We start from the raw sequence: 19,813 nt of genomic DNA, 5'->3' as shown, positions 1-19,813 counted from the left end.
AGGTTTTTTTTTAGAGTTGTGTTCGTCTTTATTCATCGCCTGTGGAGATTCTCAGTCCTCCAGGTCAGGGGTCTCTAACCTTGGCCACTTTTTAAGACTCGTGGACTTCAACTCCCAGAATTCCTCGGCCAGCAAAGCTTCTGAGCAAAACTGGCTGAGGAATTCTGGGAGTTGAAGTCCACAAGTCTTAAAAAAATGGAGACTCCTGCTTTAAAGAGTCTGGTCTGAAGCCCCGCCTTTTCGAAGTTTACCGGAAGCGAAAGTCATGTTTCCGGCGGAAGCGGGCGGGCCGCCGCGTTGCATTGTGGTCCCTTGGTGGTAAAATGGTTCCCTTCGGCCGGGCGCTGCTCTCCATCCGCACTTGGAGCCGTTTTTGCGCCGGCCGGAGGGCGCTTTGCGACGGTCCCAACGCCGCGTCGGGATGGAAACTCTACGGGGCGCTTTGCTTGCAGCGGAGGCCGCTCCTCGCGCAGCCCCTGAGCCCCGAGGAGGAGGAAATGGCCGAGCTGACGCAGCAGGTGGGGTGGAGGGCAACAGCGAGGCTTTCTTGGAGCCGAGGCCTTCGGTGGGGGGCGGGGGAAGACCCGCTTTGTTCGGGTAACTGGGCCGTCCCTGCCCTTCCAGAAGCCGTTGGGGGTGGTCTCAGCCCTAGAAGGGAAGGGTGGAGCCCAAAGTGATGAGGCTTTGGGGTCCTGCTGTGGCTGTCTGGACCAATGGTGGAATCCAATTTTTTTTTACTACCGGTTCTGTGGGCGTGGCTTGGTGGGCGTGGCAGGGGAAGGATCCTGCAAAATCCCCATTCCCTCTCCACTCCAGGGGAAGGATCCTGCAAAATCCCCATTCCCTCCCCACTTCAGGGGAAGGATCCTGCAAAATCCCCATTCCCTCCCCACTCCTGGGGTAAGGATACTGCAAAATCTCCATTCCTACCCCACTCCAGGGGAAGGATACTGCAAAATCCCCATTCCCCACGCCAAGGGAAGGATACTGCAAAATCTCCATTCCCACCCCACTCTGGGGCCAGCCAGAGGTGGTATTTGCCGGTTCTCCAGACTACTCAAAATTTCCACTACCGGTTCTCCAGAACATGTCAGAAAACTGCTGGATTTCAACCCTGATCTGGACCCACAGGCAGGTCCTTGCAGCCTCAAGCAAGAGTTCGGTTTTGGGTTTCTTTGGGGCATTTGAGGGAGGCTTGGCAACTGTGTGTGGAGAAATCTCTGTAGTTGTCTTGGCGAGATTTCAGAAGGGGTTTGCCATTTCCTTCTTATTAGGGCCGAGAGAAAGGGACTGGCTCAGAACTTAGAATAACTTTGTTGTCACTTGGAATGTAGCAATAGCACTTAGACTTATATGCTGCTTCACAGTGCTTTTACAGCCGTCTCTAAGCGGTTTACAGAGTCAGCCTCTTGGCCCCCCAACAATCTGGGTCCTCATTTTACCCCCCTTGGAAGGACAGAAGGCTGAGTCAGCCTTGAGCCTGGTGAGATTCGAACTGCCAAATTGCAGGCAGCTGGTAGTCAGCAGAAGTAGCCTTAGAATAATTTCATTCTTTGAATGTACACTAATCGGCATATATTAAAATGAAATTTCATTGCATGCAGCACTCAAAGGGTCACCACCTACAACATACACTACATAAAACATGACAAAATATATAAGTACAAAATTATGCACATACCCACAAATATGACACAGAGAAACAACACAGTCTAGTTCAGATGTATACATGTAAATGGCGAGAAAAAGGAATCTTGAGAATTTATCAAACGGATGGCACAGGGAGTCAAGGTCAAGGTCACTCAGCTAGATCCAGGCCTAAATGAGGACTAGAATTTAGCTTCTAGTCTGATGTGTTAACTACTACACCAAACTGGGTTTCAAGGGCTCCTTACATGTGGTGATATCCAGAAATCACCTTTGTGGGCAAGGACTCCTCTTCGTCCATCTGGAAGAAGCCCAAGAACGCAGGATCCCCAGTGCAGAGGCCAATGAATTGGGCATCTTAGTAAGAGTGTTTCCTGGAGCATGGGGATTGGAACAGGTTTGGCTTTAATCAGATTAATTATTTCATCACAAATGAAGGCAAATATACATGTCCCAGGGTAATGTTGCAGGATAATAATTGATTCGTCCTCGTTGATTGATTTATGAAGTTTGTGGGAAGGAGTTGGGGGAGGCTGATCCCCCCCAGAGGCCGATGTGGTTTGAAACCCAATAAGCTGTCATTCATTGCTCTAAAGTAGTGTTTCTGAAACTGTGGTTCAAGAACCCCTGGGAGTCTGTGAAATCAAAATTATTTGCCAGATGTTGAAGATATTTTCAAAAACGTGAAACAATGTCACTCTTCTCATTATTTTGTATTTGTTAAAAATATAGGAATTTTTCATGAAAAATATTTTGTTCATGTAGCGGTAGATACCTAATAGGTTTAATATTGTTATTTTTACAGGAGTCTGTGAATGTGTCAAGTTTAATTTTTGATATGGTAAATGTTGATGAATATGATCCATACAAAGAGAAGCTCTTTTATTCCTCCATAATTTTTAAAAGTGGAAAGGGGTCCTGAGAGCAAAAGGTTAAAGAAGCACTGATCTAAGCTACTGTAGTGTTGTCAACTTTGTTCCTAAAACTTTCCATAACTGGAAAGTACAATAATAATAAATAATAATAATAAATAAATAATATATAAATATATAGTATAGTTATAGTATAGCATAGCATAGCATAGTATAGTAATAAATAAAATAAAAAAGTACAATGACAAAGTTGTTGTTATTATTATTGGCTGTAAACATATATTTCTCTGAAGAAAGGACCTTCTAAACTCTTTGATAGAGTGACCTGTGGGATTTAAAATACGAAAGCATGAGAATTACTGCTGTGGAGAATCTCAAACTAGATGGACCAATAGCCTATAATTAGTGCTAAGCCATACTTCATTTAATTGGGATTTACTGAACTAGGTTCTCATGACAGGCTGTACTATAAGTGAATGACTGATTTTGGATTGATCCAGGTTTGTAAATATTACTCTAGTCTAGGGTGTGTGTACAAGCAAGCTAGCTTCTACAGCTTTGCAACTTGTTTTCTTTTCAGATAGAGGTAGAGAAAAGCTTGTATTCAGACCATGAACTCAGATGTTTCGCAGAGGATGAGTTCCTGCATCAAAGGAGTAAAGAGAAATACGATATTTCTGAGAAAATTGTCCTGGTCCAAGATATTGAAGATGCCTGGGAACAGAAATTTCAGAAGTTCAAACCTGCCCCACGGATAACAGGTTCAAATCCATGCTTTTCCCCACTAACTTTGTTGCATATGTTTGGTTATAGCTGAATTCAGATGAATTTTATTGAATTGGGAGAACTACATGCTCGAGAAGACCATTGGGAGAGAGATCAGCATTTTTCAAGTCAGGTGGAGAAGACTACGAACTATTTTTTTTTTTTAAAAAAAAATCATTTCAGAGTGCAGATTTCACATGAACTTAAATTACAGAAAGGCAGATTCTGGTTTAAGAATTGTGTAAGAAGCTTCTCGGGTAGTCTGAAAGCAAACCAGTTACAAAGAAAAGTGGTGGTTTCTTTCTGTTTATGTGAAAGTGTCAGTAATGCTTTACTCTCAGTTCCTTGACTGAACACAGAGGCCTCATCTCATATTTCTTTGCTTTTGCAATGCTGGTGAAAGCAGGACAGAGGCAGTTTTCGGAAAAGAGGGTGACTTTCAGTTAACTCATAATTGAGAGGGAGGTGGGGGTGAGAGAAGAGAAACATTTACTGTGTCTCCCTGAAAATAAGACCCTGTCTTATATTTTTTTGAACCCTGAAATAAGCGCTTGGCCTTATTGCCATGCGCTCAAAAGCCCAATTGGGCTTATTATCAGGGGATGTCTTATTTTGAGGGAAACAGGGTAGTCCAAAGCAGAACTGATTATATACAGGAAAAGGAAAGACCTCATGATTTCCAAAGAATAATGAAAAAATATGCACATGTATATATATCATGAGAAAATACGATTTATGATTCGTTCTGCCCAACCTAAATACCAAAATCTGGCCAGGATGCATACATTTTTGCTTCAGGTTTCACATTGGAAGAAGTCATTTCATTTTTCCCTTATGTGGAAGACTCGCAGCGGGGTGGCTCGGTGATTAAAATGCTGACCTTGTTGGTTCTAAAGCCAGCAAGCCTGGGTTTGAGACCTGAGCGCTTTACGATGGGATGAGCTCCCGTCCTCGCTCCAGCTCCTGTCCACCTAGCAGTTCAAAAGCATGCAAATGCGAGTAGATAAATAGATACCGCTTTGGTGGGAAGGTAACAGCGCTCCGTGAGTTCATGCTGGTTACATGACTGCGGAAATGTCTTTGGATGTCCGCTGGCTCAATGGGCTTGAAATGCAGATGAGCACTGCCCCCTATAGTCACCAACGACTAGCGGAGTAAAATCCGCATTGGGACTCCTTATGTGGAAGATCACGTGATTAATTCCACCCAAAGCCGATCAATTTCAAATGACCTTTGTGTTACACTAGATCAGTTAGTCACAAGCTACCAACATTAAGGATACTGAATATTAATAGGATGAAAAAAAATATGCATGGCAATTAACTGCAATGTGTGGTTTTTAAAAGTTCACATCTTTAAATATTAAATATCTTCAGAAGAATCTCTTTCCCTTACCTCCAGTAAGCACAATCAGGTACTGGCTGTCTTTTCTGATTTGAAAGAATGAATTTGTGTATAATTTTTCTGTTTTTTCCCCTGGAGGCATTTCCCACAACCCACTAAGTGGCTGTCTCCTGCTCCTGTAAAGCATCTGTCTGGTTGATTCTCCAGGCCAGCTAAAACCAACTGTTTCAGCTGTCAGGAATAGGTATGATTAAACCTGGCTGAATCTAGGTAATGGCCAAGTTGAACCGAAGGAGAGACTATCTATAATTTTGTGCTGCTTAAAAGATGGCTGATTTTACACTGCTTTTGTCAAGAGCTTTGCAAAATCAAAACCGATTTTAAGCCAAGTCACTGGATGGAAATGGGGTATTGCATTCATCTGCATTACTGTCTTCTAAAGAATAATAGAGGATAGATGCTGTTTCATATCCCCAGAAGTAGGGGAGAATTGTGCAGTCGGTTCAGTTTGCAAATTACATCTGTCTTCTTGGTGGCAGGTTCTCTTGGTCATTTGTTCTTAGCGTAGCCTCTTTGGGTTGTTGAGTAGCTGAATACTTACAATGCTAAATTTCTTTCTGAGCAGAAGCTGACCAAAAGAATGACCGGACCTCTTTGAACAGGAAGTTGGACCAGAATTTGTTGCTTTTGGTTAAGCAGAAATTTGGAGATGAAGATATATGGCTGTTGCCCCAGACAGAATGGCAACAAGGAGAGACGTTGCGAGACACAGTAGAACGGGTTTTGGTTACCCTTCCAGGTCGGTGACGTATTTATATTCCTTAAAAAATTGTCCATTTTTCCCTTCTCTTTCTTTGCGTAATTTCAGTTTCCTTTGTTGTGTGTATTTTTCGGTTGTAATCTTTTTGGGACAGAGAGCTATCCTTTTTGAAGTATCTTGTGTATAGTGCCAACTGAACAATGATACATTTGTGTTTGTGGCTTGTTGCTTTCGAGGCAGTAAATTTCATTCTTGCTGTTTGTTATCTGCATTTAATAAATTGAGAGCCCAGCTGTTGTGCATCATGAGCCATGAGTTATGGAACAACATGAGGTGTTAATCCCATTCAGTTACAGTGTAAGCATAGTTAAATAGCAATAGCTCCTAGATTTATAAACCCCTCCATAGTGCTTTACAGCACACTCTTAAGTCCGTGATGGCGAACCTATGGCACACGTGCCAGAGGTAGCACGCAGTGCCCTCTCTGTGGGCACATGAACCATCACCCCAGTTCAGCTCCACCATGCATGCGGGTGTGCCTCTTGCCAGCCAGCTGGTCTTTGGGTCTCTGCCACGCATGTGCGAGGGGTGGGGCATGTGCGGAGGGCATGTGCACATGTGCAGGGGGCGGGGGGGCAGGCTGCGTACGTGGGAGATGTGAGCGCTTTGCATTTTGGGAGTTTTGGCACATGCATGTGCATTTGTGGGCGCACGCTGTGGGCTCTCGGTCCAGAAAAGATTAACCATCACTGCTCTAAGTAGTTTACAGAGTCAGCATGATTAAGAATCTCCATAGTCAAAATGCATGCAAATCCTGATTGCTTATTTGTAACCTATGACTATCATTAAGTGTTGTACCTTATGATTCTTGATGAACGTATCTTTTCTTTTATGTACACTGAGAGCGTATGCACCAAGACAAATTCCTTGTGTGTCCAATCACACTTGGCCAATCAAAGTTCTATTCTATTCTATCCTATGTTGGAATTGAAGGAAAGCACTTTAAAAAAGGGGGTGGGGTGGGACAGGGATGAAATTACTGTTTGTTCTCATGGTGTTCACCAGGTTGCTGCCTTTTTCTTTCCATCTTCTGAACCTCCCAAGGAGTCCAGACGCAGGCCAGGTTCCTCGGAAATGCGCCCTGCGGCTTTTACAAGTTCAAGTTCCCCAAGGCAATCCGCACCGAGACCAACACCGGAGGAAAAGTGTTCTTCTTCAAAGCCTTCTTGGAAGGCAGCCCCCAACTTTCATCCAAGGAGAAAGCGGACTACTTATGGGTCAGCAAAGGAGAGCTGGAGGACTACTTGAAACCTGCCTACCATTCTCAGGTTTCTCAATTCTTAGTGGACATCTGAATACTAGAACGATGTTTCTCTTCTGTCACCATCAGTGTGGAAAGTAAGAGGAGGGACTTCACTTGAATGATGGAGATGGCACCACGTGTCCTTTGTGTAGAAGCTTCATTGGGTCCAGGATAAGGATAATAAAATAAATACTAAATAAGCATGCCAAGAAACGGCGGCATCTATGTTTAAGAGACGTCTGGTGTCTTCATTTCCTCACAGTGCAAACAACTGCCCAAGGAGCATCGCGGGTAACACTGCAGACTAATACTGAGCTAACAAAAATCCATTGTCTGGTCTGGAAGCCATCTTTTGTATTGGGCCTTCAGACCTGCCACATTTACTACTGTGGGAATTGTGTAGAGCATGGGGGATATGTAGTCATAATAACATTCCTTTCTCAGGTTCAAGGACATCTTGCCCTGCACCTGGGAAGGTTGGAACTGGGAGGCATCTCCAGTTGGGACCGGTGCTCTGATTGGACCACATGATGGACTTGTGGGTGTTGAGCTTTTCTTTGGGTGGGGAAAACCCTGGAAGCTTTCAGATTCAGGTTTTCCCAGATGTGCCAATATGACATCTCTAAGAAAATGTGACTTTGAGGAAACTTAAGCCTCGGAGTTTTCATTTGTAGGGGGTGTTACTTGGAACCCTGACATCCATTCTCTGGGCTAGGGTACCTGTCTGATGTCCGCTTCTATGTACGTCTTGAGTGAAGCAGCTTCATTGTTACTGTGACATCGGCTTTTCCTAGAGGATGTAAGGGGGAAGAAAAAAACCTAAGTAAGAGGGCCCACAAAACATGTGCCATGAGTCAAAGAGGACATGCAATGCCACGAGGCAGGTGGATTGGAATAATCAAGCAGATGGAGAGATGAAATGGGCAGCGTGCCCTCTTCCTCCTTAATTTGCTGGATTTAATAGCAGGCCACCTGTTTTCAATCGAGAGCTGTATTATTTGATGTATGCACCGTTCTGGAGCTCATTGTGGCCTTTGAAGCCATTCCCTCCATAAAATGCGTAGCGATAGAAACTATTGCTGCAGTCGCACACCCTTGATAGCTTGAACCAAACTCTCAATTCCTTGGGTTTGGTAAGTGAGTCTCAATCGTAAACTTTAGTACTTGATCAAATGATGCCCATTCAGGAGGTTTTCCGTTATTTCGGACCCCAGCATCTTCCTCCTGTGCTTGCCAGGTTGTTGGCAGGTGGGAAATTCTTGTTTTTAACCAAGTTTTGTACCACAATGGGAGTAGCATACTGTTGTGGCCCGCCAACAGCCTGCAGAGCTAGCAACAGAGTCAGAAAGCAATGAGGCTGAGGAAGAACATGGGCCAGTCCTGGAGGTTGGGGAAGGCCCAGATGAGGGCTTCATCTGAGAGGCAGAGGAACAGGAGGAGCCTGTTCCTAGTGCACGTATGAGAAGAACTACCAGAAGGCAGGAGCAGTTAAACCAGAGAGGACAACTCGGGAGTAGGGCCAAGAGATGATTGGCCCCTCCCATAAGGCTTAAAAGACCAGCAACAGCTCTTGGGCTCTTTGCCGGAAAACAACCGTTGAGAGATTTGCTTCGTGTTTGGATGTATTTCTTTCTTGTCAGCGTCTTCTGCTTCTGAACTTTTGCTAAGAAAAGCCTTTGGCAGTTTGCCTAATTATCCCAAGATCAGAGATACACTGAAGAATGGTGTTTTGAGGACTTTGTTTTCATTTAATTTGGAATATGCTGAGAATGAGTTAATTCTCAGCTGTTTTAATAAAATCTTTTTGTTTTTTGGAACCGTTTTGCATTTAATATTAACTACGATTCCCTCAATCCTGACCGGCTCAAAGTTGACTCAGCCCTCCATCCTTCCAAAGTCAGTAAATTAAGGACCCAGATTATTGGAGATAATATCTTCTTCTTGTGCCATGTCCATCATCGGACGTTGGCGATCCTGTTGGCAATCCTATTTTTGTCAACAGCTGTATGAAAAAGGGCTGCTGAGTTTTATCCAAACCCTTAGGTTTTGAAGCCATGATGTTCTTCTTCTGCCTGGGCCTCATTTGCCTTCAATTTTTCCCTGGAGGATTAAGTGAAGGATGCTGTATTTTTCTGGGTGTGGCATCACATGTCCAATATGGAGGCAATATGCTGACTCTAAACCTCTTGGAGAAGGCTGTAAAGCACGATGAAGCGGTATACAAGTCTAAGTGCTATTGCTGTAGCTACTTATTTTTTTAAAAAATTCTGTAGTTAGAAGATCTGGTCTTGAGATAGAAGCTATCATCTGGAACTGCCCAGAGGGAGACATGACCAAGTTTATTTGTGCAGCCAAGGTGGCCTAGAGTCCTATTGTAATAATACTAAAATTCCAGTCTTCTTGCTTCGTCTGGACAGCGGTGCAGAACAAAACATGATGTGCCTCCTAAACTGGATTCAAAGCAGAAGATGTTTACACATAGTGTAATTAATAGGATCTGCTTTAATTCAGGAAACAATATCTTGTCTTCCTCCAGTAGTCTTTGGCCCACCATAAATAAAATAAACTGCCTTTTAGCATCAGCTTTATCTCAAAATTTTCAAGTAATATGAAATAAACTTCCAGCTCTTAAAATCAGACATTTGTAATCAGCAGAGAGCTTTATTGCCCATTTTTTTGTGACCAACGCATAAGCGGTGATACACACGCACAAAGAGAGAGAGAGAGAGAGAGAAATAAAAATAAAAATATCCATGTTTCAATTACTTAAGTACCATCACAGGGACTCCAAAAATAATGGAGTTATTGGCAGAGACATTAGATCACCCACTTGGGAGTTTCTCTTGCTAGTTTTTATTTTTTTGTTTATTTTTATTTTATTTGTTTGTCAAACATGTACAAGGTAGCAAGTATAACTATGAACATAAACATGAAAAAAAAGGAAGTAAATACAGATAAATGGGGACAGTAAGACAGGGACGGTAGGCACTGGATTCAAAATGTGTTACTATCGGTTCTGTGGGCGTGGCTTGGTGGGCATGGCATGGCATGGCTTGGTGGGCGTGGCAGGGAAAGAATACTGTAAAATCTCCATTCTCACCCCTCTCCAGGGAAAAGATACTGTAAAATCTCCATTTCCTCCCAACTTCAGGGGAAGGTTACTGCAAAAACCCCATTTCTTCCCGATCAGCTGGGACTCGGGAGGCAGGGAATAGATGGGGGCGGGGCCAGTCAGAGGTGGCATTTACCGGTTCTTCGAATTATTCAAAATTTCTGCTACCGGTTCTCCAGAACTGGTCAGAACCTGCTGAAACCCACCTTTGGTAGGCACGCTGGTGCGCTTATGCATGCCCCCTTTACGGACCTCTTAGGAATGGGGTGAGGTCCACGGTAGACAGTCTAAGGTTGAAGCTATGGGGGTTTGAGGATGTAAACAATGGAGTCGGGTAGAGCATTCCAGGCATTGACCACTCTGTGGCTGAAGTCGTATTTTCTAGTGCTCCCAAATTTTAAAAGAAGAAAAGAGCGGGGGAGGAATCTTTAACCCATCCTGCCCTCCCCCCATGCTGCAAGCTATCTAAAGTGCAGCATGTCAGCTTTTTATTTTGTAAAAACCAGGCTGCTGTTGCCAAGCTGTAGGATTGCAATAAATAAAATAGACTTCTAAAGCATGCGGCTCCCTCCAACCTTCCTGTGTTCTGAAAACACCCTGGGAGACTCCTTAGGGACTCGGCTCAGCTGCTGAGACTTGGACAGGCAGAGCAATTGCAGACTGTGGAGGGGGGGAAAAATAATAAAAGAGGTAAGGATGGATTTGAGCCAAAGAACTATAAATTAGTTTCCCAAGGTCTGGTATAACTAAAGCCTCTCATGATGGGCGGGTGAGGAGAAGGAGGTTAAAAGCAGCAGACTATTGCTAAGGGCAGGGCAGGGCATAGTTTATTTGTGTGCAGCATCCCCCACTGGCTTGGGTTGAGTCTTGATGCAGAGTGTGATGCCTGCAAAATTGGTTTACCAAATCTGGAGCGTGGTAAAATAAAAAAAATGACTGTTGAGGATTGAGTAATTTGTGCCCTTTTTCTGCCGGTCCAAAGACATCCAGCCAGCTTTCAGGTCTACAGTGAGAATAGAACTCACTGTATCTGTCTGTCTGTGTTTATCTGTCTCTATCGCTCTCTACATTGCTAACTCTACATCTCTATCTCTAGATGGTGACTTGTAGTCTCACCATAGGCAGGAAAGCAGGCTTGGGTGACTGCATGCATAGATCAACGATCGATCGATCGATCGATTGATGATAAAGATGATAGATAGATAGATAGATAGATAGATAGATAGATAGATAGATAGATAGATAGACAGACAGAGATAGATAGATAGATAGATAGATAGATAGATAGATAGATAGATAGATAGACAGACGACAGACAGAGATAGATAGATAGATAGATAGATAGATAGATAGATAGATAGATAGATAGATAGATGCCATAGATAGATGATAGATAGATAGATAGATAGATAGATAGATAGATAGATAGATAGATAGACAGATAGACAGACGACAGACAGAGATAGATAGATGATAGATAGATAGATGATAGATAGATGCCATAGATAGATGATAGATAGATAGATAGATAGATAGATGATAGATGATAGATGATAGATAGATGTCATATAGATAGATGATAGATAGATAGATGATAGATGTCATATAGATAGATGATAGATAGATAGATAGACAGACGACAGACAGAGATAGATAGATAGATGATAGATAGATAGATAGATGCCATAGATAGATATAGATAGATAGATAGATAGATAGATAGATAGATAGATAGATAGTTGCATGAGAGAGAGATGAGATAGATACATATAGATAGATATAGGTAGGTGGGTAGGTAGATTAGATAGATGATAGATGATAGATAGATAGATAGATAGATAGATAGATAGATAGATAGATAGATAGATAGAAAGATGATAGATAGAGATACATGATAGAGATAGACAGGCAGACAAACTGACAGATAGATGAGAGAGAGATGAGGTAGAGGTAGATGTATAGATAGATGTAGGTAGGTAGGTAGAGATAGATTAGATAAATGATAGATAGATGATAGATAGATATAGATAAAGGTAGATATATAGATGTATGAGGGAGGGAGGGAGGGAGAGAGAGATTTTTTACCTGTCTGTGTTCAGGATTATGTAGGTCTAATACCCAAGTTTTTGATATTCAGCTGCCTGGCAAAGCTTTATCTTCTGTTTCAAAGGATGTTGCCCTTTCCTCTGGCTTTCCAAGACACCTTTTATAGCTGGCTCTCTTGCATTTCCTCCCCTTGCCTTATCTTCTGCTTCTAAAAAGCAAGGCTTGTTCAAATCAAGCCCCATCTGTTACGTTTGCTTTACGGCACTCCTGTAGGATTGAGGGAAGTGGGGGACGGAGCTTCTAGTTTTCTTGGCAGCCTTCTCCACATTTAAAATACACCGAGGCTCTTTAAAAAAAAAAAAGAGTTTATGTTGTAAATTCTTCCCTATCGGAAGCCTGCAGGCTTTTGGATGTTTTTTTTTTTTGCTGGCCATTTCTGAGAATCGGGGCTTGTTTCCTTTCCTTTCTACAAGTTGGCATCTGCGATCAGAAAGGGGCCAACAAAGGAAAAAGAAATTCCATTCACGGGGGCCAGATGGCGCAGCCGTTCAAGGCAGGGATGCTCAAAGCTTTCAAACATCGCTTTCCCAGATTAAATAGGCCTAATGAGGAATTCCGGGGTTGGCTGCCAAGGAGCTCTTGCGTGGTGAAAAAGGATTGTGAGAAGTGTGACACATTCCATTCCGTTTGTGGAAAGTGTGATCCAGGTGGTTTGATCTTCAATTATCCATGGGAAAATTAGCCTTTCCCAAGTTTAATGCCCTTCAGACACAATAACTCCTAGAATTCCCCATCCAGGATTAATGTCTGTCTGCCTGTCCATCTGCCTGCCTATCTATCCTATCTGTCCATCCATCTATCTATCTATCCATCCATCCATCCATCCATCCATCCATCCATCCATCCATCTATCATCTATCTATCTATCTATCTATCTATCTATCTATCTATCTATCTATCTATCTATCTATCTATTATCCATGGGAACATTAGCATTTCCCAAATTTGATGCCCTCCAGACACAATAACTCCTAGAATTCCCCATTCAGGATTATTGTCTGCCGTCTGTCTGTCTGTCTGTCAGCCTGTCCACCTGCCTGCCCCCCTCTCCTCTATATGATCTATCTGTCAATGGATCTATCAATCCATCATCTATCTATCTCATTTAGAGGCTTCCTGACTCCTCCAAAAGGAGGGATAAAATATCCATGTATATCCAAATAAAACCATAGACAAGACAGCAAAGAAAAGACCCCAACATTTTCAGAACGTCATCAGTTTATGGACTGTTTATTTGAGAGTGACAGATTTTGACGCTCGGTTGGAGAAATGCTGAGAAATCATCTGCAAGAGTCATATATCTCTCTCTACTTTTTTTTTGCAGCGAGACCTAACCTTCACATCTGGTTTCATCAAACGGAGAAAGAAGAATGTTGTTCCTCAAATGTCCTGCTCCCAGGCTATTTAGAGAAGTGGTACACCAGTCCTTAACATGCTTGTTCTCCTCCTTATGTTCCACCTTGGAGGTTCACTGAGCTTCCCCCTTTCATTAAATTGTGAGAGTCCAGCTGAGATCCTAGCTTTCTGAAGACAACTGCTTATGGGTTTTCCAGCATCAGATACGCTTCAGATTTGCTGCCTACTTTCTCCCTTTCATTTATCTCCTTGTTGCTGGGTGTGCTTCCTTACTTTCATCTATCAAAGTAATGACACATCATATTTATCAGGCCAGGAGCAAAATCTCCGGAAAAAAGTAACTAAGTATAATTCTCATTTAATAGGGCAGATCGGGCATTCACTGTCCTCTGCTTCTCAATAAAAAAAGACTTCTCCTGGTGTATTTATCCAGTGTCTATGTTAGCATACTATATGGGCTTCCTAGCTGAGGGAAGGTGGGTGTAACAATATACTGACTTGCAAGATAGTCTTTTGTGTCTGGATCCTACCTTGCAAAAAAAAACAAACAAACAACAACTTGAGTTGGACTTCCAGCCAAAAATAACAGAAAACACAGTTGGAAGGGACCTGGGAGGTCTTCTAGTCCAGCCCCCTGTTCAAGCAGGAAATCCTATACCATTTCAGAAAAAAGGCTGTCAAATCTCCTTTAAAACCTCCAGTGTTGGAGCACCCACAATTTCTAGAGGCAAGCTGTTCCACTGATTAATTGTTCTCGCTGTTATGAAATTTCTCCTTAGAAGGTTGCTTCCCTCCTTGATTAGTTTCCATCCATTGCTTCTTGTCCTGCCTTCAGGTGTGTTAGAAAATAGGTTGACCCTCTCATCTTTGTGGCAGCCCCTTGGAACACTGCGATCATGTCTCCCCTAGTCCTTCTTTTCATTTAACTAGACATACCCAATTCCCGCAACCATTCTTCTCGTGTTTTAGCCTCCAGTCCCCTTCCAGTCCTCTTCTCTTTGGGAGCCTCTCCACTTTCCCAACAAACCCAGTGGTGCTGAAGCTTGCAGCCCAGGGAAGGGTTCTACTTACCTTTACTAGCGGTTCGCAATGGGATTGCAATGTTTAAGGTGGGACTAGAACTCACCATCTCCTGGTGATTGGCCCAGAATCAACCAGGTGACCTTTGCGCCTAAGGTGGGACTAGAACTCACCGTCTCCTGGCCCAAAGTCAACCAGGTGACCTTTGTGCCTAAGGTGAGACTAGAACTCACCGTCTTCTGGTCTCTAGGCCAGCACCTTAACCACTAGACCAAACTGGCTCTCTATCTTATGCTTCAGAACCAGCTCAGTCATTAGGCAGAAAGAATCAGCTTGCTTATTGAAAAAAAAAAATGGTTAAGTAAGGGATCTATGGGAGAGAAGGAAGCAAGAGCTCCTCTGTTCTACTTTGAAAACAGCAAGGATTGCTTTGGTTGATTTCCACTCAGATGAGATTTATTGATTGATTGGTTCGATTTTTATGCCGCCCTTCTCTGGAGACTGCTTTTAAGCAATAGCCTTCATACTTTTGTATATACCTGCTTAGTAGGGCTTTTTGCCCCCCCCCCCCAGCGGTGTTCTATTTTTTATACAAAGTCAGCTTATTGCCCCCACAAACCGGGTCCTCATTTTACGTACCTCGGAAGGATGGAAGGCTGAGTCAACCTTGAGCCTGGTGAGAATTGAACTCGCAGTAATTGCAGGCAGCTGGCAGCTAAGTGCTACTTTAACAGCAGTTTAGTCCACTGCGCCACCAGGTTTGTTTGTTTGTTTGTTCCATTTAGAAGACTGCCTATCTCGAAGAAGCCACTCTGGACAGCCGTGTTCTGAGACCTTCTGTTCCGGCTGAGTTTATTTTTTCCTCCTCCTCTTTTTCTTTATGTCCCCCCCCCTTTTTTGGGGGGGATGGTACACCTGAGAGCAAGAACAGCTTTGTTATTGATCTTTATAAGTCACCCTGGGAACAGTTTTTTCCCCACGAACTGCAATGTAAAAATAGTTTAAACAAATCTAATCTTTCAGGCTAGGCCATATGTTCCAATTGTCAGGGAGAGTTCCACGTTCCAGGTACCTTTTCCATGAAAAAAACGCCGTTCTTCTTCATTTATTCCCATTTTTTTTTCTTTTGCCTCGGGGATGCCTTTTAAATGTACATCTGTCGCAAAAGAGCTATTCTTTTGCAAGTTGTGATTTCATTGCCTGGGTCTCTCGAATTGAAAACTCTGAATAAGGAAAGGAGCACTTGATCTTGTTAAGCCCAGCCAGCTCCAAATTTTAGCATTCCCCCTTGGCATGGTTTTTGGAAGCCAACAAGGAAAGGAGAAGGCCAACAAGAATGTGGGGTTGTTTTTTTTTGCAACTCGGTCTACAGGTTACACCAAATAAACAGAAAGCAAAGCACCAAATATGTTGCTGGGAGGGGGGGGGGGCAGCGGAAAAATCTGCAGTTCAAAGAAGAGCAGATCGACAAATTGTGTTAAGCTGGCCGGTGTATAAAATGATCGATCGCCATAGGAAAAATAAGCAGAATTGTACCTGCCCCTCGAATCATATAAGTATAAACATACAGGAAATGGATACGAATAAATGGGGATAGTAGGACAGGGACGGTAGGCACGCTGGTGCTCTTATGCACGCCCCTTAAAGACCTCTTAGGAATGGAGTGAGGTCAACAGTAGACAGTTTAAGGCAGGGGTCGGCAACCTTAAGCACTCAAAGAGCCTCAAAGGTCCTAACCGGAAGCTGCCATTCAATTCTGGAGCCGACCGGAAGTCCAGTTCCCCCACCATAGTTTCCTCCTAGCGCGGCATCCTTTTTCCTCTGCTGACTGGAAGTCTGGTTCCCCTACCAGAGAGTCTCCTAGCACGGCATCCTTTTTCCTCTACCTGTCCTAACTGAAAGCCCCATCAACTGTGGAGCCGACCAGCAACAGGGGGCCACAGCAGAGAGATGAAAGAGCCACATGCGGCTCCAGAGCCGCGGGTTGCTGACCCCTGGTCTAAGGTTAAAGTTTTGGGTGTTTTGGGATGAAACCACAGAGTCAGGTAGTGCATTCCAGGCATTGACCACTCTGTTGCTGAAGTCGTATTTTCTACAATCAAGTTTGGAGCGGTTTACCTTGAGTTTGTATCGATTGTGTGCTCGTGTATTGTTGCGGTTGAAACTGAAATAGTCATTGGCAGGTAGGACGTTGTAGCAGATAATTTTGTGTACTATGCTTAGGTCAGACCGAAGGCGGCAAAATTCTAAATTGTCTAAGCCCAAAAATTCAAGCTTGGTGGCAATAAGGTATTTCTATTCAAACTAGCGTGCCGTTCTCAAATTTCCCAGCTTAGAAAACCCCCACACATTGCAAAGCTAGCAAGTAGAGCGTTTGACACGAGCCAGATAGCAATTGGCTGTCAGTTAGATAATGGAGTGTAAACCGGGCAGTGTGTTTACCCAGGCCTAAGCCACCACCCTACATTTCATCTCCTTCCTATTTCTCATTCTCCTCCTCTTGCTTTTCTGGCGAAATATGGACACTTTCCAAAATTAATTTCAGCACTGACACATGGATAGTTTCCCACAGTGCTTAGTAAGCAACTTTTCCCTGACAAGTTACTTTTGTTCAAGTACGAGCACATTGCACCCAAGAGGAATCTAGAAGCTGTGGAGCCATCTCTGGATAATTCTTCTTTTGTGTGAGCTCCTGGGCATCGGTGACTTGCGAGGAAGGAAAACAAGACAGAAAGAGAAAACTGTGTGATATTGTGCGTGCTCCGTTTTTTTTTATTTTGTTTTAAACAAAGATCAAGCTCTGGTAATTCTACACCAGGGAAAAAAATTCAGAAAGGAAAAATTTGTTAGCATATAAATACTGGCTGCTTTCGTAGATGAGACACACTAAGTCATCTTTTCTTTTTCTTTCTTTTTTTTTTTAAGAAAACCCAGACTTGTTCACTATGCCGTAATTTGCGTGGTTCATATCGACTAATTCATAACCATTAGGGGTTTATAGATTGCATATTATATACCGCAGTGATAGATTATACATTATGTACAGATTATATATATTATATAATATGTGGATGATAATAGATTATATATTATACACAGCGGTGTGTTTTGGGCTCGTACAACAGACGGAGTGACGGCAAACTTTTTCGGCACTGAGTGCCCAAACTGGAACATCGTTGCATGCGTGTGCATGTGTGCATGTGTGCATGCTGGAGCGCCGGAAACCCGAAGACCAGCTGGCCGGCGCATGAATTCCTGTTTTTCGGCCGTTTTCTGGGCCGTTTTCATGCCAAAAACAGCCAACAAATGGCCAGAAAACGGCCCCAAAACAGGCATGCATGTGCCAGCCAGCTGATCTTCCAGTGCTCCACTGCGTGGGAAGACCAGCTGGATGACGCGCATGTGCGTGCTGGAAACCCGAAGAGCAGCTGGCAATGGTGCACATGCCCACAGAGAGGGCTCTGCGTGCCACCTCGCATGTGTGCCATTGGTTCGCCAACATGGGACTAAGGGAACTCCAAACAAGCAATTCCTAGGTCCGTGATGGTGAACCTATGGCACGCGTGCCACAGGTGGCATGTGGAGCCATATCTGTGGGCACGCGAGCATTGCCTTAGCTCAACTGCCTGCGCTGGCCAGCTGATTTTCAGGCCTTCCGGGCCCACTGAAAGTTGGGAAATGGGCTGTTTCCGGCCTCCGGAGGGCCTTTGGGGGGTGGTTGGGTGGGGAAGGCCATTTTCACCCTCCCCAGGCTCCTAGAAAGCATCTGGAGCCCGGGGAGGGCGAAAAACCCTACACCACTTCAGACAAATGGTTATCCAACCTCTTCTTAAAAATTTCCAGTGTTGGAGCATTCACAACTTCTGGAGGCAAGTTGTCCCACTTATTAATTGTTCTGACTTTCAGGAAATTTCTCCTTAGTTCTAAGTTGCTTCTCTCCTTGATTGGTTTCCACCCATTGCTTCTTCTACTGCCCTCAGGTGCTTTGGAGAACAGCTTGACTCCCTCTTCTTTGTGGCAACCCCTGAGATATTGGAAGACTGATATCATGTCACCCCTAGTCCTTCTTTTCATAAGACTAGATATACACAATTCCTGCAACCGTTCTTCATATGTTTTAGCCTCCAGTCCCCTTGAACGAATGGAATTAAAAACAGCTGACTCCAGAACTGAAAAGACAGTTGTATTTATCTCACCAACTCTGTATTGTAGACTTAAGTTGGGAAGTAAAGTTTTTTTTGCCTGGAGTTATCTGTGTTCATCATTGCTTAGCCATTTCCAACACTTTGTGACCCAATGAATGTCATTTTGTCAGGATTGTCTTTTGGTCTATTGTTATCAGGGGCAGCTTCTTTGAATTCTTTTAAGATCAAGTTTGTGACAGTATCTAGCCGCTTTATCTCCCGTTGGTCTCTTTTTTTGATTGCCTTCGATTTTTTTCCCCCCAGCATCAGGATCTTCCCCAATTACTTTTGCCTTCGCTTGATGTGTCTAAAATAGCTAAGTTTTAACTTCATTATTACTGCTTATCGTGCGCTGACTGGTTTTACATCTTTTGAATGATTAGTTCTTTTTACAGTCCATCATTCTCTCAATAATTTTCTCCAGCACCACAAACTCTTTTACAGCTTGCCTTTGCAACATTTACTGGGTGTCCTTGCTCATCTCTCTTCTGATTCCTTAGTCATTTCTGGGTCCTTCTTTCTTTCTTTCTTTCTTTCTTTCTTTCTTTCTTTCTTTCTTTCTTTCTTTCTTTCTTTCTTTTCTTCCTTCCTTCCTTCCTTCCTTCCTTTGACCCTGTAATCCCTTTATTCAGGGTGGGCAACTGAATGGAGCTGAGTGTTTACAGTCTGGATGCCTTTCCTGACGCCTATGCGGAGTGCACAGCAGATATTTTCTTTGCACCCTGATAGAGAAACATATGTCGCTGCCTAGGATTGAACTCTCAACCTTCCGAATGAGAGGTGACTGTCTACATCTCTAGGCCATTGCTCTGCTCATTTCTGGCTTTCCATACCTGCTCTTAAACTGCAAATAGTAATGGAATATGGGAAGAAGAGATCATTGGTTGTATTTTAAAAGAAGTTGGTGTTATTAAAATTGTTTATACTTATGTAGCCTGCCTGCTTGCCTTCCTTCCTTCCTTCCTTCCTTCCTTTCTTCCTTCCTTCCTTCCTTCCCTTTTATTTCTTTGCTTTAGTTTTTACTCTTTGCAATTGTAAGTTTTTTTAAAAAAAAACAACTCTGAAAGTAATGCTTCATCTGCATCATTCTGTAAGATTATGAATAGTTTTGCTAGATTGTATTGCATTATATTGCATTGTATTGAATTGCATTTTCTATGTCTATTTCTATTTTCTATTTTCTATTTTCTATTCTATTTTCTATTCTACTCTACTCTACTCTACTCTACTCTACTCTACTCTACTCTACTCTACTCTACTCTACTCTACTCTACTCTACTCTATTCTATTCTTCAATTCCTACAACTTTGTTGTAGCAATATTTTCTAGATCCCCTTCCCTTCA

General features: G+C 43.2%; 1 protein-coding gene across 1 annotated transcript; it reads left to right on the top strand.

Moving 5' to 3' along the window:
* The first annotated feature begins 308 nt into the window (after positions 1–308).
* Positions 309–6,923, top strand: MRPL46 (mitochondrial ribosomal protein L46). Its single transcript, XM_070953514.1, has 4 exons — positions 309–518; positions 3,100–3,280; positions 5,254–5,427; positions 6,493–6,923. Exons 1-4 carry the CDS (start codon positions 324–326, stop codon positions 6,741–6,743), a joined length of 801 nt encoding a protein of 266 aa, XP_070809615.1. The 5' UTR covers positions 309–323; the 3' UTR covers positions 6,744–6,923.
* The last annotated feature ends 12,890 nt before the right edge of the window (positions 6,924–19,813 follow it).

Source organism: Pituophis catenifer, unplaced genomic scaffold (assembly GCF_029215685.1).
Source record: "Pituophis catenifer annectens isolate HBS135680 unplaced genomic scaffold, rPitCat1.0.hap2 SCAF_14, whole genome shotgun sequence".
Classification (NCBI taxonomy): domain Eukaryota; kingdom Metazoa; phylum Chordata; class Lepidosauria; order Squamata; family Colubridae; genus Pituophis; species Pituophis catenifer.
This window is presented reverse-complemented; position numbering and strand designations above follow the sequence as displayed.

Bases quoted from the DNA above. Each gene is read 5' to 3' on its own strand.
- MRPL46 (XM_070953514.1), top strand. From the start codon at position 324: ATGGTTCCCTTCGGCCGGGCGCTGCTCTCCATCCGCACTTGGAGCCGT. The intron at 519-3,099 runs GTGGGGTGGAGG...TTTTCTTTTCAG, and splicing joins TGGCCGAGCTGACGCAGCAG to ATAGAGGTAGAGAAAAGCTT. The intron at 3,281-5,253 runs GTTCAAATCCAT...CTTTCTGAGCAG, and splicing joins ACCTGCCCCACGGATAACAG to AAGCTGACCAAAAGAATGAC.